The following is a 23,015-nucleotide window of genomic DNA, read 5'->3' as shown; positions in this document are numbered from 1 at the left end:
GAATGGAAAAACAGACTAGAGTTTTTACCATATTTGAGAGAATTTTGAATAAAAAGTATTAGTATGACTATATGAGAACTCCCCTATGGGAAGAATATCATTGCATTCCATGTCCTTAATATATCCTTCCTCGAGTGTCTATAGTTGATAGGCTCATGAGCCAACTTCCTCTTTATGATGTAGGTGCCTTCCCATATTGATCCTAGTTTGCTAAGGACTAACTGGCGCACAACAACGTCTACCTTCATGAGGACTAGGTTGCCTAGCTGGAAGGTCTTTTTTTTTGACATGCAAGTTATAGTATTTGACCATTCTCCTCTTTAATTCTTCGTATTTGAGGACTACTAGAGCTCGAAGTTCTCCCAAAAGGTTGGCAGTTGTCTCTTGCATGATTTCTTCAAGTGCTATCTCCTTCTCAATTTTCATAACACACCTTAGGATAAGTGATGTTGCAGATCTTCTGATTAACTCTCCCCAATTATTAAGTTGTTGGTCAACTTTATTTTAAATTGTCCATGGTTGTTGACTTCAGTGTTTATTGCTCGTGCCTTCAAATGCTCTTAGATGGAATCTATCCAACTTGTTGTGCGGTTAGCCTCCATTTGCATGATTTTCTCTTCCTTAATTGTGGGTCTAGTATTCCTCAGTGTTGATCGTCCATCGGGGTTACCTACTTGGAGAGGAGGTCGACGAGTTGATTCTGCTTCCTAGGTATTTGAGTTATTTTAAGTACTTTAACTTGCTGATTTTCTGCTCGCTATTTTAGCAGCATTTTATCCCTCACTTCCTCCTTGCCATTTATCTGATTTACCATTAATTGTGAATCAGAATGCACAACTAGCTAAGTCGCACCCAACTATGCAGCATGTCACAGGACGAGTAATGCCTCATACTCTACTTAGTTATTTGTTACTTTTAACACTATGCTAGCAACTTGTGTGATGGTGATTCTTGTTAGTTTCCTCAGAATCATGCGCACACCGATTTCGTGGTCGCTAGAGGCTCTAACACTACTGTTGAGTCTTCGCTGCTTGCTTTTCACCTTGAGTATTTCAGCCGGCAAGTGCTGGGCCTTGATGGCCTCCCTTGGTGTGTAATTGATTAAGAACATACTTAGCTTATCGACCACTTAAGTAGCCTTCTAGAATGATCGAGCTTGGTGAACACGGCTTTGAGTGGATGATCAATAACAACTTGAATCAGATGTGCTTGGAAGTACGTTCGTAATTGTTTTGTCGAGGTCACTAGTGCCCATGCGAGTTTCTTTATGATGGAAACCTTTTCTCTGCTCCCTTAATGCTTTACTTACATAGTATATTAGTCATTGTTTCTTTTAATCTTCTCTTTTTAATACTGAACTGATGGCGTCCTCGCCCACTCCGAGGTAAAACGACAAATCTTCACATAGCCTTGGACTTTGGAGTAGAGGTGGCGAGGAGAGAAGAAGCTTCAATTGTAAGGCGACCTCGCACTCCTTACCGTAGGAGAATTTCCTTGCATTTTTGAACAACTTGAAGAATGATGAGCACCTCTCGCTTAGTTTGGAGATGAAGAGGTTTAACCTAATGACTCGGGAAATGAGTTGCTATACTTCCTTGCTTTCTTTGGAGACAACATCTTTAGGATTTCCCTCATCTTGTCTAGGTTCACATTGATATCCTCTGGGTGAGTAGGAAGCCTTAGAACTTGCTTAACCTTGCACCAAAGACACACTTTAGGGGATTAATCTCATATTATATCTCTTGAGGGTGGAAAATGTCTCCTTCAGATCTTGTATGTGTTTGTTTTGTGGCTTGCTCTTCACCAATAGATCATCCACACGCATCTTTATATTCTTTTTTATATGGTCTCGGAAGACTATCTCTCTGGTGTGTTGTCTAAGGAGGCTGCCGCTGGCGACAAGAAGAAGAAGAAGAAGAAGAAGAAGAAGAAGAAGGGAAGTGAGACCTACAAGATCTACAAAGGAGAAGAAGTCGAAAGCCGAGTACCCCCTTTAGAAAAACCTAACAATTCCCTTACTCTCGATCTCTCATGGAGCCCAAGGTCGAGAAGAAGCCCGTGGAGAAGAAGCCGTCCGCCGAGAAGCTGATAGAGGAGAAGGAGAAGAAGTCAGAAGACGAGAAGGCGCCGGTTGGAATGAAGCCGAAGGCTAAGAAGTGTCTGCCGTCTAAGGAGGCTGCTGCCGGCGACAAAAAGAAGAAGAAAAACAAGAAGGGAAGTGAGACCTACAAGATCTACATCTTTAAAGTCTTAAAGCAGGTTCATCCTGTTATCAGAATCTCGAGCAAAGCGATGAGCATCATGAATTCGTTCATTATTGATATTTTTGAGAAGCTCGCTCAGGAGACGTCTCGGCTTGCGCGTTATAAAAAGGAGCCGATGTTCACATCCAGGGAGATCCAGACTTCGGTTCACTTTGTGCTTCCTAGTGAGCTTGCTAAGCATTCTGATTCGGAGGGCACAAAGGCGGTTACCAAGTTTACCATCTCTTAAAAGATCGACTCTTTTGTGATTGTCGGTGCTTGATTATGAAAAAGCTAGTTTATATATCTTGTTCAAGATTGATATATAATACAAGGCTTCATTACCAAACTATATTAATTAAAGAACATTCTCCCTCTGGCACTCATAGATCCATGTCTCGACATTCAACTAATGTGATGCTATTGTTAATGCATGAAGATGTCATCTTCTATTCTATGAATTCGCTATTCACAATAATTGAATTTGAGATTGTGAGCGCTTGCTGGAAAGAACAATCTTTCTCAACCTTTATAGAGAATAATGCACTCTCTTGGGAGCATCCTTGAATTAAATTGTGATGCCAAATTGAGTAAATCTAGTTTGGAGGGCGGTCCTAGTTGCATCATCATACGCCTTGGAGTCAATTTCAGCAAATGACAGCAGGAAATCTATAGAAAAATAGTAGAAACAGTAGATTTTTTAGGGAATAGTGGTTGATTTCGATTAATAACTCAATATGAAAAAAAAGATACAAGTCTCTTTCAATTAACCTAGAGGTCTTTTTGAAGCCCTCACAGAAGAAACTACAGCAGAAAACTCTATAGAAAATAACCCTAATACAAAATAATAATTCCTATATAAGCCCCTTCCTTCCCTCCAATTTAGTCCTAAAAGATCTATCTTGTCTTAATTAATTCCCACTCTTTTTTGAATTCAAATTTTCTTCATTAATTCCTTCTTTAATCCTCCTAACATATGGAATAATTGGTTTATTAGGCCCCACAAGGCAGGCTGAAAATTCAGCCCCTCCACCCTCTGATGTTGGCCCGCCCTGTAGCTGCTGTCGGTCCTGCTGGATTGGCCGTAACAATACTCCCCTCCAAAAAAATGCACCTTGTCCTTAAGGTGGAATATTAGGAACTGCCTCCTGATTCGTATGATTTCCAAGTGGTATCATGCTCTAACAGGTCCTACTTGATTAGCACCTCTTGTGTCCTATCCCCTCTCTACGTACACCTACTATTTGTAGGGTTCCAACATAACATCCATGTCCTCTGTCAAAATTGGGGGTAGTAATGATGTTGCATGTTCCCCTATTGCCTTCCTTTACTGCGATACATGAAAGAGTGGGTGCACAGTTGAGGATGGTTATAGCCTTAATCGATAGGCTACTTCTCCAATGCGCTCCAAGATCTTATAAGGCCCAAAATACTGTGGGGATAGCTTTTCATTCCTTCTATTGGCTAAGGTTTTTTGTTAGCAGGCCTCAAATTTATGCAAACCATAATCTATTGGGCTCTCAAGTCTCAACAAATGCCCCTTAAGCTCTATTAGTACCCTGTTCCTCTCCTTTAAGTACTTCTCTACACTGGATACTGGTGTATTGTTTCTCCGTAATGAATCAAGTGGGGTGGGTCTCTCCCTTAAAGTATCCTAAAGGGAGTGGTCTTTGTTGCTTAGTGTGGTATGAGGTGTTTTACCAATATTTTGGGTCCTCGGTGCCAAGGTAGTAGAGGTGATATTATAAGGCCCTTCCATGGGGTTGCTCCAGCTGGCCTTCTCCCTCTGATGTTTCTCCTCCACCCTTTGTGCTAGCTCCATCATGTCTCTCAGCCCTCTAGGCCTCAATACCATGAATTCTACCTGTATGTCCTCCCTAAACCACTTCATGAAATTTTCCTTCTATCCTTCCTTAGAGACCCCCTCAGTCTTCCCAACAACACCTCAAATTTCTCCCGACTCCATATCTGTCCCCTCATAAGTTATGGAATATAATTGCTCGTGGATGTCTCATTCCCGAATGGCTAAAAAATGTTCCAACAAGCACTCCTTAAATTATCCCCATCAGTAGACCGGATGCATAGCCTACCTCCATTTGAACCAGGCTAGGGCTTTCCCTTCCAGACATAGACCTAATGCCATGAGTTTTCCCCTTCTGCTAGCCCGTTGATCTCAAGGTAACGTTCCACTTGGTATGCCCAACCTTGGGCATCCTCCCCTTCAAAGATCGACATCTTTAGCTTCCTAAATCTCGCATCCATACCATGAATTCAAATAGGATTGATTGGAGGGATTTCCAAAAAGAACACATCTTAATTAAGAAGAAATTTCAAATTCAAAAACTTGCAAATTTGAATTAGGGAACCTTCCAAATTAACCATGGGTTAAATTTGGCAAGTAGTGAATGCTAGTTTCAATTTTGGATCCAAGGGGAAGGAGGATGGCCGGCAGCTTTATGGAGGTAGTTGGGGCCGGCGGTTGGTTTGGTGGACCTTAGGCTTGGGTATGAAATTTCAGCCAAGGGAGTAGAGGGGGAGGAGGAGAGGCGGCGGCTTGGATTGGGGATGGGAGAGGGATCAGTTAAGGCCATGGCAGGTGGTGGCCGATGACTTGGAGGAGGGAGGAGGAGGTGGCAGCTACGAGAAATAAGGAGGAGACGATGGTAGAGGAGATGGACCATGAGCCCGAATATTTCTTGCAACAAAGGGGTAGTATGTTGCCCTCACCTAAGGATTTCCAACTCTCACAAAAGCTCTCTCAACTCACCAAGACATAAGTGCAGGAAATTTTCATAATAATATTCATCATCCTCCAAAGAAAAGGAGAGGACTATAAATAGCCAAAATATAATAGTAAATCCAGAAGACAAAAGTGCCCTCTGGGGTCACATGAACCTACTCCATCAAGTGAGGGTAAAATTGAAAATGATATAATAATAAATCAAATATAAATAATAACTCAGAAATAAAGTGGTGTAATCATGATCGTAGATCTTCATCATCTTCTTTAATAAAATCTCCAATGTTGAATGCCCTCATCATTCTCTGAGCTGAAAAAGAGCTTGACTTCGTTGAGTACGCATCCTGGTTGCTCTTATAAATCTCTAATGCATCTGGATCAATTCGCTGAAGCTCCTCAAGCTCTAGCCAAGTGTACACTAACTCTGGCTTACCTCTCCACCTTATCAAATACTTTTTTTGTCTGCCCTCTTTTATGGAAATGATGTCATCATGTGGGCTCCGAAAATTGGGCCCCGGCCTCTGCCCGCCTTTTCTTTTTTTTTTTATTCGGCGAGGGAGTTTTAACTGAATAAGTTCCGAGGTAAATTTTGGAAGGAAGATGGGTTTGTAGATAAGACACTACCCAGAGATTTCGCACTCATTTTGCGAGGACTTTATGATCTGAGTTCTGGTTTCCTATAGGCGCAAGCCCCTATAGTTAATTACCCCTCTCAATCATGAGAGAGAACTTTCGATTAAGGCTAGTCGTCAATTAGATACGTAGAATATACGTGTTATCTGGCGTATAGTAGCAGTGATGGATTTAGGTTTGAATTGTTTGGATATTTGGAAAGATTTAATATTTAAAATAGAAATTTCATCATCTTTCACTTAAAGTGGATGGTGGAGGAATGGATGATGGGCCCGATCAAGATCCCATGGTTCCGTCGTCCCGGGCCATCGTGGTCCCTGGTCTACTTAGTCAGAGGAGGTAGTCGACCCAACCTGACAGAAGGATCCTTGTTGGCAGCCATAGGTTGCTTCGTCCAAGGGGACCCCATGGGTTGCTTCGTCCAAGGGGACCTTGTAGACCTGGGGTGAATGTTTGTCTAAGGGGACAAATTTAAATCCACCTTAGCTGACAGAGGGCTTTGTGCTCTATCAATCATATCCTATTGATTCATATCTCAAGGATTTAACGCCATTAAGGAGCATATTGGCTCTGGCCATAATCGCTATCTGTGGTGTCATTTGGCAGCAAAACCACTCGGTTCAGAGGGCCCCAGGTCGTAATCTTTTACCTGCAGTGCCATTTGGCGGCGAAACTGCCGGTTAGAGGACACGTACCACGTCCTTATTGCAAGAGATTGTTTAAGAATGGATCCTAGTAATATTTTCGACTAGGCATTTGGCTCTTTGTGAGCTGAAGTTATATTTTGAATTTATCCACCTCGGCAAACTGTTGCGGAGGGTGGATGGATTTTGCTTTTAGTGATTGATGAATTGATTTTTATTTTAAATCTTTTTTTGGATTTCTGGATTTTTTATATTTTTGAAATTTTCTGGGATTTTGGGTGGAGCTTTGGAGTATTTGAAATGGGCTTTTGGAAGACATTTGAAAGTATTTGGGAACACCTCCGGTTGAGATCTGCATTCAACACGACCATCATCGGGGTGTTCGGGGTCATTACCATTTGTTTGATTGAACCTTGTCGATTCTGTCTGGCTGTCGGCAGAGGATCGGGTTTCGTAGGCTTCGTGCCTTTGTTCATGAGCTTTCTTTGTTGAAGGCATTGAAGGTCGAATATGATTGTATAAGATAAATATTCCGGTCGACTTCATGACCGCATATTTATCCGATAGTTTGAACCTTGTCTACTCCTATTTACATGCTTAGGAGGATCTGGTTTCGTAGGCTTCGTGCCTTTTGTTTAGTGAATTCTTTTGATTGTAGGCTTTGAAGGCCTAATATGAATGTATTAAAATAAATACACTAGTCGCCACAACTATGTATTTGCTTGAGAGTTCGAACCCTGTCGACTTCTATTGATCCGTATAGAAGGATCAGGTTCGAACTTGAATTCACTTATTGACCCGCGCAGCTTCCCTAGACGTCACGTGTGTACCAATAACACGCTCGCCGGGGCCCATGCGGGTATTTGGGGGCATTTTATAATTAAACCCTGTCCACTCCTTTTATCTTCTTCAAAGGATCGGGTAAAAATTTAGTAACCCACGCAGCATCCCTAGACGCCACGTGTGTACCAATAACACGCTCCCCGGGGCTCATGCGGGTTTTGATTACAATTACCCCTTTTAGTGTACCTATGTGTATATAAGCTACGGTGCACGTGCTGGGGTATTTCGGAATATTCATGAAACGCCTTTTGTCTGCTTCGAAGAACGTCGCGGATCCGGTGGCGTGGCGTAGAAGCTTCCGAATAGAGTTGTTTGCTGCTTGGATCATATGTGCTTGCATTCGTTATAATTATTTCATATTTGCTTGCAGACAATATGTTGGATGTACAACTACTGTTCATCAAGAAAAATGCAATCCTCTATAATCTTATCCAACTCATTGTTCAAAATTTAGTTGAATTGAGATTCACTCAATTTTGATTTGATCTGGCTTTCTCTTTCCAGAACTCGTATAGAAATTAATAAGTGATTCATCAATTATGTCGTCTTCCTTATTTTCTGTCATTGGCTTGCAGAACTGATCACTTCTACCTTGAATGATTGTATCCTTACCAATGCCTTACACTTCGAAATCAGTTACTAGTATCTTGAATCAATAACTTATCATTTTCATTGCATTATTGAATTCTGACATATTGAATGTAGAATGGATCTTTGGTATAAACTTATGATCATTAGCACATAATGTGTTATCATCCACTTTGATTTGCAGATATGTTAATGTGTCTATACTACAGAATAATCATTATAAATCTTTTTTATTTATCTATAAATAGCACGCCATATGTACAACAAGTCTTTTTTTCTTATAATTCGTAGGCATCTACATTTGTTGTAGTCATCTGATATTTATAGAGAACTACTATACACATTTTCAAACTAGCTCCATATTCATAGCAGACTGTTGTACACATCTATAAGCAAGTGCAGTCCTTTGATTATTTGTAGGATACTATGTTTCTTGTATATGACCTTTTGATGTCATTGAGAGTTTATATGTCAGATTGTGTTGGTTGTAAGAGAGTCAAATTTTGGCTTGAACTTAGTATGCAATCTTCAAACATTTCTCCTTTGCACTACCACTCTCTTTCTTTACATATGCATATAGGAGATATTATCGCTTGCGTATGATAAGTGCTTTTTTATTTGAGCTAGGTTTAGCTCGTTGCATCTTAGTTTAGATTTGATTTTGTGCAGTTCGTTAAAGTCCAAGCTTTCTGTGTCCAACGTTTCGTTCAAGTCATATGCAAGTTTGGCTCAAGTTTGAATCAAAGTCCATTATCATTTGATATGAATCATGTCCTTTGCAGTTTCTTCAAGTCCCCTGAGTCCTTGTAAGTTCAAGATTGAGTCTTATTCAATTCTTGCTTGAGTTCAAGTCCAAGTTTTTGTTCTTTTCAATTTCATTTGAGTTTGAATTAAACCTTTTATTAATGTCTTTTGAGTTCAAATGAGTCCAATTACAAGTCCCATTTTTGTTCAATCAAGTTCCATTCTTGTTCATGAGTCCTCTGCTCTTGTTCGAATACAAGTTCTATGTCCTTGCTCAAATTGTTCAAGTCAAGTCCTTTGTAGTCTTTGCAAGTTTGATTGTATGTTCAAATAGTTCACTATTTGTTCAATCCGGTTCGAGTTCATAAGTCCCCTATAGTTCACTTGAATTCGAGCCATTCTCTTGTTTCGTTTGCATTCGAACTTATTATTGATTGTTTAAGTTTGAATTAAGTACATTTGATGCTCCAATCAATGTCCAAGTAAAGCTCCAAATTGTCCCAAGTACGAATTGCATTTACTCGAAATTTCGGCAAACTTCCGGCGTCTCCCCCGTTTAGGGGAAAACTATAGAAAATTGGGCCTTCCGCCACGCTAGAGAAAAGCGTTCACGGTAGGTGCCCTATAAGGAGGACACCGCGGCCGTAATAATTTGTTCCCCCACCACGCCAGAGAAAGGCGTGCATGGGCTTTCGGGCACCAATTTAAAATAAGCGATTTTATATTTGACCCCACCTCGCCGTAGGCGTCGCACCGGGTTCCCTTCCCACCACGCTAGAGAAAAGCTTACATGAGTTGGTTTTTCGGTCCAACACCAACGCCGAAAATGGGGTTTTGATTACCCGTCCCGTTGCAAGCACCGCAACGAATTCCCTCCTATCACGCTAGAGAAAAGCGTGCATAGGTGGTTGTTCGCCGCGTTGCAAGCACCGGGAATGGGTTTTCAAAGTTTTAGGGTTTAGAGAGATTATACCTTCGCAAGGTCGACGGCATGGAGCGAGAGAGAAAAGGATTTTTTTAAAAATTAATTATAAATTAATCATAATTAGTTACACATAATAGATATAACTAATTACATTTAATTTAGAATTAATTATAAGTAAATGATATCTAGTTTATAATTAATTATAAATTAATTACAATTAGTCATTTTTCAAACTAATTGTATTTAATTTAAAATTAATTTTAAATCAATTAGGTTTAATTTATAATTAATAATGGCAGACTTATGGGATTTGGCTGAAGAGCGTGTGAATGGATAAAGTTACCTTCACAGCAAACGTCCCCTATTCTTGCTTCTGATCCAACAGCAAGGGGACGTCGTCTGAGGAGGCGAATGGGGAATAGGTAGATCGGGAGCAGCTCGGGCAGAGGAGATCGATGGAGGAAGCTCGGGCAGAGGAGGTGCCGGCCAGGTAGGGTTCTCTCTTTCACTCTCTCTCTCCCTCTCTACTTCTCTCTAGCTGAAGGGATCAGAAGGGTTCGGCTGGAGTGCGAATGGAGGAAGGAGATGCGGGATCTGGAGGGATTTGGTCGGAGGAGGAGACGGGCTTCAGAAGATGGGGAGCTGGAGTTCGTGAGAGAAGAGGGAGATCGGCGCAGGTAGAGGTTTCTGCGGCTATGGAGGAAGGAGCGTCGTGGGTTGAGTTCGGAGGGGAGGAAAAGAGCGAGAGCGTGCGTGAAGTGGAGTCGAGCGCAGAAGCTGGGTATTTAACGACACTCATGGGAGCGAGATTGAGGCCTGCGCACGATATCCTGTATCCTGCTCTGAGATGGCGCCTTTTGCAGGGTCGTAGGACGAGACACTATAGCTGGCGACGAGATTTTTGCAGGATTTGCGGGATGGGCAACCAGCTTCACAGGTATTTTATATTCTGATTTTTTTGTTTTGTTTATTTCTTCATGGAGGTCAACACATCACTTAGAATCATGTCAACTGTTTTTGCAATAGCTGTTTTTGGAATATTTGGAAGTGGAGGAAGGCTTTGGTTCTCACAAGGTGGAATCCATAAGGCTCAGTTTGTAGTGGATTCTTTACCACTATCAGATTTCTTATGACTTTCTTCTATGTTTAAATCTACTTCCTCTAACTGCAGCTCTCTCTCATTAATTGTAATTTGATCGTTATCATCATTAGCAAGATCTTTTAAGGCTTACATAAGCTCTTCTTGATCTGCTGTTTGATGTGGATTTCTCAATGACTCTCCTAGGTTTGGTCTTCATAACTATGAGACAATCCTGTTTTCCTTATAGTCTACTCAGAGAGTTAGCAAAATAGACTTACTTATTAGTTAGCAATGATGAATGGATCAAACTTTGCATATCTCCTATCCCGCTTTCTTCTATTGGACCATCACTGAATCACCAACTTCGAATGTTTTAAATATTCGTTTAAGATCAGCATGAAGTTTATAATTTATATTATGTTCAATTTTGCATTTAATTTTTGTATGCAATTCATGCAGATGCGATGCAAATGACGTTGCAGATTCAGAAATCATATACTTAGGATACATGAGTATGAGATCTAAAGGCTGTCTAGATTTGTATCCATATACAATTTTAGCAGGACTCATACCAGTGTTGCAATTCACAGAATTATTATAAGCAAATTCAGCCGTGGGGAGTTTGGAATCCCTGTCTTTAACGTGCTCACCCACTAAGGACCTCTACAGGTTTCCTAGACTCCCATTAACCAGTTTGATTTGATCATCTGTCTAAGGATGAAAGGCCGTGTAGAATTGTAATTTGGTGCCCATTTTCATCCAAAGAGTTTTTCAGAAGTAACTCGTGAATTTGACATCCCTATCATATATGGTGGTCTTGGGCAAACCATGTAATTTGACGACCTCATTAAAGTACATCCTGACAATATGGGAGGCATTGGATGTTTTAGAATAGGGTAGGAAATATGCCATTTTGGAAAAACAATCAACTACAACACATATGACCTCATTTCTACGAAGTCTTGGGCAAGCCAAGAACAAAGTCCATGTTGACATCTTGACATGGATAGCTGGGAACTGGTAATGGAGTGTAGAGACTCGTGTTCTGCTTCGTTGTTTGGCCCGTTGACAGCTGTGGTACATACTGACCATTTTACCAACATATTTCTTTAGGCTAGGCCGTACTGGGCAACCTCAATAGTTTTATTGCGATCGAAGTGTCCGGCGAGGCCTCCAGCGTGAAGTTCCCAAACGAGAAATTCCCTAAGGGAAGTACTTGGAATGCAAAGCTTCTAAGGTTTGAAAACATCTCAATCTTCAAGAAGAAAATCATCTACAAGGCGCGTATTTCCTATAGACAAAAAGGAGTAAATCTCCTTTAAGTTGGGGCATTCCAAGTGGTCCTCTTTGACTTGCTCAAACCAAGTGACTTTTGCCCCCATTTCAGTGGTGGTCATCATGCGACAACTGATGGCATCAACAGCTTTATTCTCAACTCCCTCTTTGTCCCCAAGGGTGTAAGTGTACTCTTGTAGGAATTGTACCCATCGCCTATGGTGTGCATTCAACTTTTTCTGGGAGTTGATATAACGAAGAGCCTCATGATCCGAAAAAGATGACGAACTCTTGCGGGGTAAGTAGTGTCACCAATATCGAAGGGATTAGATAACAACGCAAAACTCTTTGTTATACAGGGAATAGTGTTATAAAATGTCATTCAATTTTTTGCTGAAGTAGGCTACAGGGTGACCTTCTTATGACAATATTCTAATTCTGACCCCCGAAGTATCATAGGTAACTTCGAAGACTTTGCAGATGTCAGGAAGTCTCATTACTAGGGCTTCCACATTTTTTTTTCTCTTCGAAGGCTCTGGTTGCAGCCGGGGTCCAGTGAAAATCTTCTTTCTTAAGACAATCAGTAATAGGAGACACAATGGTGCTGAAATTTTTAATGAATCTCATATAGAAGGTGGTTAAGCCATGGAAGCTGCGAACTTCCCGGATGTTCTGAGGAACTAGCCATTCTAGTATGGCTTTTACCTTCTTCGGATCTGCAGAGACCCATTGGGCTAACACAATAAAGCCCAGAAAGACTACGCAGTCAACAAGGAAGGTGGGATTAAAATAAAGCTACTCCTTAATACTTCACAGACTTGCCTCAAGTGGTCTAAGTGTTGGCTCATAGGCTGACTATAAATAAGAATGTCATCGAAGTAAACAACCACAAACATGCCCATGAAAGGCTGTAGCACTTGGGTCATGATTCTCATGAAAGTACTCGGGGCATTATTTAACTGGAAAGGCATTACCATCTACTCGTACAAATCATCTTCTATCTTGAAGGCAGTCTTTCACTCATCATTGGGTTGGATCCAGATCTAGTGGTACCCACTCTTAAGGTCAATCTTGGAGAAAAGGGTGGCTCCTGTCATCATATCAAGCATATCGTCTAACCTCGGGATAGAAAAATGATATTTAATAGTGATTTTGTTAATGATATGGCTATCAACGCACATCCTCCAAGTACCATTTATCTTTGGTGTAAGAAGGGTGGGTATAACACAAAGGGCTAAGGCTTTCTTTTATGTAGCACCGCTACAATAAATCTTCCACATGTTTCTTTAGTTCGACATGTTCCTTGGGGTTCATGCGGTAGTGTGGCAGGTTGGGAAGAGAGGCCCCGGAGACATTATCAATAGCATGCTGAATATATCTTAGTGGAGGTAGTTTATCAGGGAGATCATCAGGGAAGACATCAACAAAGTCACTCAGTATGGGTTGAACCTCCTGAGGGATAGGCTCATCAGACTTGGTGAAAGTCTCACAACCGACCAATGCGTACAGAGGTGAGCCTTATGTTATTTTAGAATCCAGGACCTTGCCTGTCATAATGTTCAGCCCCTTCTTGGGCTTGTCTGGATTGAGTTTGGGGTCGTCCGTAACCCTGGGCTATATAAGCGGAAGCTTGTTCTTTTTGCCAGTATATTCAAACATGCAGGTGTTTGAACACCATAGTTGTGGACATCATTATCAAAGAGCCAAGGGCGCCCTAGGATGATTTGTCCAAAATCCATTACCAAAATATCACACCACACATTCTTCTTATAGTCAGTGAAGGAGATGGGTATGAGGCTTTGTTTCTTCACCTCTAAGGCAGCGGAGTTGACCTAAGCTACCTTTTAGGGATTAGGGTGAGGAACGGTAAACAATCTAAGTCTAGACACCATGCTGGAGGAAATAACATCGATGCAACTTCCACTATCCACAATGACTTTATAGTTTTTATCATTTATTTTGATGTAAGTGTGAAAAATCGAGGTTCTACGCCAGTCATCAGTAATATGAGGGTGTGACAGTGCACATCTCACCACGTAGATGGGAGAGGTGTCGACCTTTTGTAAATAGTGGATGACAGCAATGTTGTCTTCCTCAAAGAATTCACCTTCAGCATCGAACTGGTGAATTTGTGCAGTCTTGGGCTTCAACTAATCCTCAATGATTTCTTCTATAATGGTGACTTTGTATGGACTAGAACACCGGGAAGAGGTATGCCCATATCCCTAACATTGGAAGCACTTGGTCCCTGGGTGGGACCGAGGTGTGTTTGGGGTTGCAGACTTGCCCCCAAAATCAGAACGGGGTGGAGGACTAGAAGGTAGTCTGCTTGAGCTCACCGGGGTTGGCCGCGTGCTAGAGTGGTGTGGGGTCGATCGACTAGAGGGTTTGTAGGAAGATCTAGCATCCTGGTGTTGGGAATGGGTTTCTTCAAGGTCTAAGACTAGACTGTAAGCATTCTCTAATATAGTGACACTCCGGGCAAATAATTCGTTACGTAGGTCCTCATGCAACCCGGTTCGAAATATGGACATAATTTGAGTGGGGGTAGTAGAGGTCTCCCCTTACAGAGAATTAGATAATCGTCAAAAGCTACAATGTATTCCTTTATCGGTTTACTACTCTGGGTCAGCCTATTCCATCTATCAATGAGCCTAGGGAAGTACGAGAGAGGTGTAAGCACTTATGTTTGAGCTCGTGCTTCATAGAAGTTCAATCAGTGATGGGGTATTTGTTGCGGATTCCCAAGGCTTTCTAGGTTGGCCCAATATTGGCTAACCTTACCCGTGAGTTTCATTTCAACAAATCGTACTTTTCTGGCCTCAGATATGTTATACCACTTGAATAAACTATACATGCCTTCGGTCCAATCTAGAATAACTAGGGATTAAAAGTACCGTCAAATGTTGTGGCATTGACCTTCATGCTTTTCATCAAAGGTATATCGGGGTTGTTATCATGGTCATAACCGTACTGGGGAGCTCGATAATATGTACGGGGGTGTCCCTCATCTGGTACCTTGTCATCCCCATACATAGGAGGCCTAGAAGGTGTGTATGGTGCAGGGTTGTTACTGACTCGGTCTAGTGTATAAAACCGTTCCATCGTTTGGCGACGAAGCTCAGCTATATCAGCTTGGTTTTCCATAACTTGTTGACTGATCATGCTCATTTGTCCCACCAACATATATAAGGTCCTGTGAATTTATTCCGGGTCTGAGGGTGACTCAGAACTATGCAGATTTGAAAGAAAAATAATAAGATAACAAGCAAGTAATTTTAATACGTGCAGGATGTGATTTAGATGCTAGAACATGTAAGAAAGAAATCATAGTAGGCACCTAAATGCAATCATGCTCTAATATCAGATGATGTAGAACTATATGCGTAGGTTGACTTTTAATTATGAAATTACACCTTGTTGAAGAGTAAGAACAATTATTCAACTTCTAACGATTTAAATCAAAGATTTAAAACAATAAAAAGATGATTAGCTAAGGCAATTAATTACACAATAATTGTTAGGAGCACAAATAACCAATTCAAATCAAGCTTTACATCACGTGGGGGTTTTCAAAGGAAATCCCTAGATTAACAATTAGACTAGTCACTATTAAGATCCCTCACACACACTCTTAATAATTGGGTAGGCGGAGAAAGCTTGCATAATCTTTACCTTCTTCAGGGTTCGGAAGAGAGTTGCCACTGAACGAAAGGTTGTCGCTGATCAATAGCAGTTGCAATGGAGAAGATGATTCATTCCATGTATTCTTTGACGGAGTGGTCGTTCTCAAAATCTATGTCGACGAATGGAGATCAGTGAATGTCGATTAATCCTTGATCATCAAATACGAAGATGTGATCAAGCTCCGGATCGGCTATTCATGAGTGCACAACAAACTAGGGGGTGCTGGAGCTTTTGGATGGCAAAGGGAGATCTTCTGAATTGCATGACAGCAGGGCGGCCTTGTTGAAGTTTCTGAATAACAAGTAGAGCTTTCTAGACAACAAATTGGCTGGTTAGGGGATGTGGGACTACAACCTTTGTGAGGTGGAAATCCTGTAGTAATCAATGTTCAGAAGGAGGGAGTTAGAAAGATTAATTCAAAGTAAAGGGGTGTGTGTAGTGGCCGACCATAGATGAGAAAAGGAGAGAATTTAATTTCAGAATTTTGGTTGTTGATTAAAGGAGGGAAATCAATTAGAAATTTTGGAATTTAATTCCTGCTTTAAATGGTGGAGATGATTGGGAAATTTAAATTTGAATTTCCCCAAAATTTAAGAGAGGGGGAGGAACTCACTTAGATGGGGAATTGATGGGTTGATTGGGGAGTTTTAATGAGGCTAATAATTAGATGAAAGAGGGAGAGAGAAGGGGCGGCCAAGAGGGGAAGGGAGGGGTCTACATGATTTAATGTAGATTTTAGGGAATTATTTGGTTTGATTGAGTTGCTAATCTAAGCAAATTAAATTATGAAAGAGATTTTAAATCAAATATCTCTCTAATTTACTGATCAATTCAAATAGGTTTTGATTGGAGGGATTTCAAAAAATAACTTATCTTAATTAAGAAGGAATTTCAAATTCAAAAACTTTCAAATTTGAATTAGGGAACCTTCCAAATTAACCATGGGATAAATTTGGCAAGTAGTGAATCCTAGTTTCAATTTCGGATCCAAGGGGAAGGAGGATGGCCTTCGGCTTTAGGGAGGGAGTATGGGCCGGTGGTTGGTTGGGTGGACCTTGGGCTTTGGTATGAAATTTCAGCCAAGGGAGTCGATGTCATGACCCGACCCGGTAAGTTCGCATAGGCGAGGTGGGAACGAAAGTTTGACGGTAAAATTCAAAACATTTTAGTAACATATCTAAAACATATCCAAATATAGAGAAAGAGCCATTAAAAATTTCAAGTAAATTTTTTTTCTTTTCTTCTATCATTCAAAAATAAAAATGTACATAAAAGTTCATTACATAGATGGATGTCTAAAAATCTACCTATCACATCCTATCATGCGCATCCATCTAATACAAAGCATTCAAATACCAAAAAAGGAACCTATCACCTATTGTCTCTCTATAACGGTAAGTATATGACTGTTTATTCGTCATTAACGATTAACAGGTTTTCCTGAAAATGTTTCATAAGTTGGGTGAGTCACAACTCAATAAGTAAGATGCTATTTAATAAAATTCAGAAGCAAGATAAAGAGTTCAACATATATGTCAATTTTTCTAATTAAAAGAACGATGAACTTGCCATGATATATTAACTTGAGTACCTATATGTTCTTTTTCTTTGCATAATCTTGCAAAATTTTTCATTATATATTTTTATGTTTCATTTGATGCTTCATATACTTATAACATAATAACATAATAACATATTCTTATTCACCAGTCACGGAAGTATCATTTTATTTTGTACGGATCAGGTACACTTTTAATTGGTCATTCCTTTATCATTTGCTCTGAAGAGCACATTTACTATTGGCTCCGAAAAGCACTTTACCATTTGATACTTCACATCAACATACACATTCAACCATTCTATATGTATTCATAAAAAGGATATTAACACATCATTTATGCATATGTTCTAATGCTCCTATATTTTTCTACACTATTACTTATTAAAGGAGACGTGCTTTGTAAACTATCCACAATTATCACATGAGGAAGTCACATTTGCATCAATATATTCAAATGTATACTAGGTATTCACAAGAACAAAAAATATGATATTTAAAAACATGCTAAGCTATATAATAAATGTACAATTGCATTTAAAAGCTTAATAGGCTAATCACAAGATATTAGAAAAACATGCTATCATTTGGAAAGAAAAGAATTTTCTGAAATTAAAAGAACCACATTTTACCTACCTCACCATTGTGCGAAATTTGCTCTTTGCACTATCGAGACCTTTCCTCTACCACTTCCAATATCTCTATTGTCACATGCTTCCGTCACATACTTAATCCCTAATTCCCTAATTCATAAGAACCTATACATATGTTTTCTTAAATTACCTAAATCAACCCTTTACCATTTAAAATTTAATTAAATTTACTTTATATTTTCGGATTTCCTCAAATCCATAATTTTTGGAAACCTTCTTTTTATTAATTTCATGATATATGCATATAAAAACCTTCCTTACATTTAATTATTATTTAAAATACAAGTATTTTCGGATTTATTTGAATTAAAAATTAGAAAAATAAAAATTTGTGCAAAAACCCTAATTCTCACCATTAAAATCCTTCCTAAGTCTATTTGAAACAATAATACTTAAGAATTTTTCATGATTAGGAAAAGCCCTAATTTTTGAAACATGAAAATTTTTCATAAAAAATTATTTAACTTCCACAAGAAGCCTTCTTCTATCATTAGGATTCACTTTTGCAAAAGCATTTTGAAAGGAAAAAGAAATTGGAAGAAACCCTAATTTTTAAAATCCAAAATTTTCGGGGAAAACTAGAAATTCCATGGTTAGAAACCTTCTTTACTCTTTACCAATCATTCTTCTTCTAAAATTTGATGTTTTGGGTAAACCCTTAAATTTTAACCCAAAGAAATCTAAGGAAAATGAAGGGATTTTGATGTTTGGAACTTATGTTACACTTCCTTAGACTTTCTCCTTCAATTTCCCTCCAAAAAGCTTGCCGGAAACCGCCAGTTGATGCCTCTCTTCTATTCGGCCAAAGAAACACAAAGGGACTGGATCATTCGGTCCCTTAGGGATTTATGGGCGGGTGTGGGGAAAAATGACGCATGTACCCTCCTATAAATTTTCCTCAAGGGCTTGGAGGGCTATTTAGACATTTGGATTTTATTTTTACTGAAACAACCTTCATCAATTTTTAACTTTAAATTTATGCGAAATTAGGTATAAGTTCTTTATATTGTGTCGATCAAAATTTTGCATAGAATTTAATAAAATTAATTGCGTCAAATTCCGACTACTTCGAAATTTTGCCTAATTTCATCATGGCGCATCGAAATGCGTGCGACGCCTACGATTGATATTTTTTTGATTTTACAACAGAGGGGTAGGAGAGGTGGCGGCTCGGATTGGGGATGAGAGAGGGATCAGCTAAGGCCAAGGCTGGTGGTGGCCGGTGGCTTGGAGGGGGGACGAGGAGGTGGCAGTTAGGAGAAATGAGGAGACGATGGTGGAGGAGATGGACCAGAAGCCTGAGCGTTTCCTATAGTTGATGGGTAGTACGTTGCCCACACATAGGGCCTTCCAACTCTCACAAAAGCTTTCTCAACTCACCCAGAAACAAGTGCAGGAAATTTTCATAATAATATTCATCATCCTCCAATGAAGAGGGGGTTATAAATAGCCAAAATACAATTGTAAATCCAAAAGACAAAAGTGCCCCCTAGGGTCACATGATCCTACTCCTTCAAGTGAGGGTAAAATCGAAAAAGATACAATAATAAATCAAATACAAATAATAGCTCAAAAATAAAGTGGTGTAATCAGCGTCATAGATCGCCGGCCTCTTCTATGTTAAACTCTCTACTGTCGGATGTCCTCATCACAAATTTTTAGAGCAGACACCACTAATATATTGCTAAATGCTCTGACTTTGTACAATGTTTTATCTTATTGATTTTTTTGATTAAAAAAAAAATCCCAGAAAACACTTCTTCAAAGTTGGTCCATAAATTTTAAAAGAAAAAAACACAAAAATTCATAAAGAACACAATAAAACTAAATATAGTACACCTAAGCATTAAACTCTTGCCAAAAGAAAATACACCACCTAAATAATTTTTTTGTGATAGGTGTCATTTGCACATCAATAGCTTGGCACCAATTGATACCTGCTCAATGATGATGTAGCTCCAACTTACACGCCAATTGTCATTCGATGGTTGCTGTGATGGCATGTCTTTTGATCCTCTTGTTGCGTACTTCAAACTCAACTTAGATGTCAAGTGTTTTAGCCTCCTCCAATGATTGCCATATGCCATCAAAGCACAGCTTCGCACATTCTTCTTAGTAATGTTATTACTTGCATCACAACATACATGCCGGTTTGTCGCTTGCATGTTTGTATGCAGCATTTTCATTTTCATTTTAATTTCTACTTGCAACTTTGTTGCCTGATCTTTCGCCAACATTATCACCTGCAGTACAAAATGAAACTTTCCTACCCAGTTAGCCATTCATGTTGTTTGTACAACTTCATCCAACTTCATTGCCCACTCCTCTCTCAGCATAGTTGCTTTCACCTCTTCATGCCTAGCGCCCGCTCTTTAGTTGCATTGGTCTTCTGCACCACTTCATGCTGCTTCTTTTCCTGTTTCTCTATTTATAAGACATTCTTACAACCCACAACAAATTGCTTTTTAATGTCTAATGCTCCTGCTGCTTTTTAATACGAAGGTAACGCGTTCTTTCATTTTCTTCTCACCGCTACATACAAAGGGAGTTACTGATATAAGGCATCGGTACCCATTTTAGGTCTGCTTTTTTATATCAAAATTTAAATTTTGATATATTGATTAAAAAAATGGAGATGTATGTTAGGATAATTTTCTTGATTTTTGGTTAAAATTGGATGGTTTTTAGATAAGTTTAAGATCAACTAGCCAATGTTGATGAGCTGGTTTTTTAGATCGATTATTCAACTGTTCTTGCGGTCAGAATGTCAGATTGGTTCTTGATCAGTTTGTTTGATCAATCTATTCTTGGAAGTCGGAGACTTCCATTTGGTCATGGATTCCTTCTCGTACAATTCGTTGATGGTTTCCCGCTAAGGGAAGGCAATGCATAATTTTCATTGTCATATCTGTGCATGCATTTTCAAATGCTGTTTGTGTAGGAGGCACTTCATTTGGCATCATTAGAGTTAAACAACGTGAATATTATTACTCTAATTTCTGGCATTTATGTTGTAACTTTTAACAGCTTACTATGGTGGTTCCTAGAGCTATTGTTTCCTTCAAATAATATCTGACATTGTTCTGTAATTGCAGGCACTAGTGTTAGACGTATGTGATGAAACAAATATTGCTGAGTTAAAAGTGAAGGTAAAGTTCATGTCTGTTAATTTTCAAAATTGTTTTTTGCCAATTTCTGTAGAAATCTTCTTAGCACTTGTTAGATTAGGAATTTTGTTATGAAACAAGTGCAGGAATCATCCAAATAATGGCTGAAATTGGGAATTTCAGCAAGAACATGGAAGTTTTTGAAGAAATCTCTTGACAAAATAATAGGAAAACTTGATAACTGAAGAAAAGTGGAAGGAAATAATGAAGATAAAATGGATCTTCAATTTGAGAGGAAGATCCGGCTCTCCAATTCTCTAACCGACGGTTAGAGCCCAAAACCTAAGAAGAAATTCAGAAAAACACCAACAATTGCATAATCCCTAACCCTAATCTCTTCCCTCCTATTAGAGAATACAAAATAAGAGCCAAAAGACTAAACAACCCTCCCCAATTTGTATGAATTTTTATGTTTATCAAACTTTTAACTAGGCCAATAAATTTGATTTCAAAACAATTACTTCAAATGTTAGGTATTTTAAATCATTAAGTAAAGGATGTCTGTTCTTTCTTATGTTTAGTATCTAACCTTATAATTGCAAAATATGACAGACATTTTTATTTCTATTTTTTATATTGTAGAAGATAACATAGAGTGTTGGTTTTCATTTTAAACTTTATGATTAAAATGTAATCTGCTGGAAAATAACAATTTCCTTGTTTTAGGATCAATCCTTAGTTTTCTTTATTTGGAAGTCATTTTAGACATTGGCTAAAGTTTGTTCTTTATTTTAAAATCCATGAAAGTCTTAGCAAAAGGATTTGACCTTTAGGAATTTCAAGGAGTAATTGATCAACTAAGGATTAGATTTTGGGAATGAAAGCCAAAGGAGATGAAGTAGGAGCACTTGATTCTGAGGGAAACTCAGAGGTGCTCGGACTATCCTATGTTGGGCTTTACATTTTTTGTATCTAAATTTAGTTTGAGTTGATATTTTATTAGAAGATTGGGGCTTACATCCCAACAACACTTGTTGGAGGAATTGCCCGAAAGTTGAGGGCTTATAGGGTGATTTGGAATCAACCCGTGCCTCGGACCCTAAGACTAAGGTGAGGACTACCGAGAGGTAGTGCCTCGAACCTAGATCTAACGAGTGCAAAGAGGGACTTACAAGCTACACCTCACAAGAGGCATAACCCGCCCGACCTCTGGATTTATTGTCCCGCCTGGAAGGGACTACCAGCTAACCCTCCTAATCGCTTTTAAAACCATGTTATTCGGTCTCAATGCAAATGTAGAGTGATAGGGTTGTTTTTATTTATAAGGTAAGGCTTATAGCTTGGCTTTGAGGCCAAGATGCCTAAGTATGTATGGTATGCAAATGCTGACTCACAAAGAAAAAGACTTTTGTTATCTAGTCCTTAAGTGGAGGCATTCTACATGCAACATGCTTGGGCTATGCATGATTATTTTCAATTTTGAAAACTTGGCTCCTTGAAGGGAGCCATGCAAGACTTTCTTACTTATTAGAAAATCGTGGAGCCTAAATCAATTTTTAGATTGATTACATTTTAATGGGTAGAAATCTTATTTTTGTCCTAAGAGCCTACCGCATCAAAAGTCCAAGCCATTCCCAAGCAAAAGCAAAGAAAGAAACCTAGGAAAGAGATGCATTTCTATTGCACAACCAGGTAAACAATCAAAGCATGCTTTTATTTATATCAAATGAAAGGAAATGTAAAGAGTCCACATTATTACAACCAGATTTGGCAGCTGAGTTGCCTGCCATTATACAACCCAGTCAAATTAATTACAGACTCTACTTGTGGGGTCTTCAAGCTTTACAAAAGTTCTTTGGGCTTCATCTTCTTTACTCCCTTCCTTTGCTCCAAACCCCCACAAGTTTTACATCCTAATTCTATCAAATACATATTTGAAAAGAAAAAGACTCAAACCTGCAGTGGATTAGAAGCAATTTATATGATAAAGCATTACATCCAGAATTTTGTTTAGCACTTAGGGTGCCAAACAATCTACTTCTACCCTATTGGCCACATCTTTGGGGGGTTTTAAGCAGTACCTGTCATGCAAGCAATTTATAATTTATAAGCGCCCCCCTTTTAGATATGGCCACCTGCACAGAAAAGCATTTATATCTCTATACTAACCACTTAAGGGCAAGTGCCCACACGCAGACAATCCAAGGGCAATCAATCCACAACATCAAACACATGCGCAGAAAAGAAAAATCCTAATCCTAGCATGCCTAAGGGGCTGTGATAAGCTACAGTCC

The 23,015-nt window shown here is 39.3% G+C and overlaps 2 protein-coding genes across 7 annotated transcripts in view; both read left to right on the top strand.

Annotated features, from left to right (window-relative positions):
- The window catches only part of LOC110109073 (biotin carboxyl carrier protein of acetyl-CoA carboxylase), a 100,000-nt gene that overhangs the window by 55,137 nt on the left and 21,848 nt on the right, over positions 1 to 23,015 (top strand). For 3 of the 5 annotated variants that reach the window (XM_020839970.2, XM_020839971.2, XM_020839969.2), the window contains exon 4: positions 20,710 to 20,763. The exons of the other annotated variants lie outside the window; for them this stretch is intronic. In XM_020839970.2, coding sequence (XP_020695629.1) covers positions 20,710 to 20,763 — 54 coding nt within the window. The remainder of the gene's footprint in view (positions 1 to 20,709; positions 20,764 to 23,015) is intronic. 5 annotated transcript variants of the gene reach the window in all.
- On the top strand, positions 1,449 to 2,493 carry LOC110109074 (histone H2B.11-like). Of its 2 annotated transcripts, XM_028692534.1 has the most exons (2): positions 1,449 to 2,076; positions 2,143 to 2,493. In XM_028692534.1, the coding sequence occupies exons 1-2, from the start codon at positions 2,032 to 2,034 to the stop codon at positions 2,491 to 2,493; spliced, it is 396 nt and encodes a 131-aa protein (XP_028548367.1). In that variant the 5' UTR covers positions 1,449 to 2,031. The 2 variants fall into 2 exon arrangements, with proteins under 2 accessions (XP_028548367.1, XP_020695632.2); XM_020839973.2 differs by having other exon boundaries at positions 1,449 to 2,493.

Source organism: Dendrobium catenatum, unplaced genomic scaffold (genome assembly GCF_001605985.2).
Source record: "Dendrobium catenatum unplaced genomic scaffold, ASM160598v2 fragScaff_scaffold_156, whole genome shotgun sequence".
In the NCBI taxonomy this organism is placed as follows: Eukaryota; Viridiplantae; Streptophyta; class Magnoliopsida; order Asparagales; family Orchidaceae; genus Dendrobium; species Dendrobium catenatum.
This window is presented reverse-complemented; position numbering and strand designations above follow the sequence as displayed.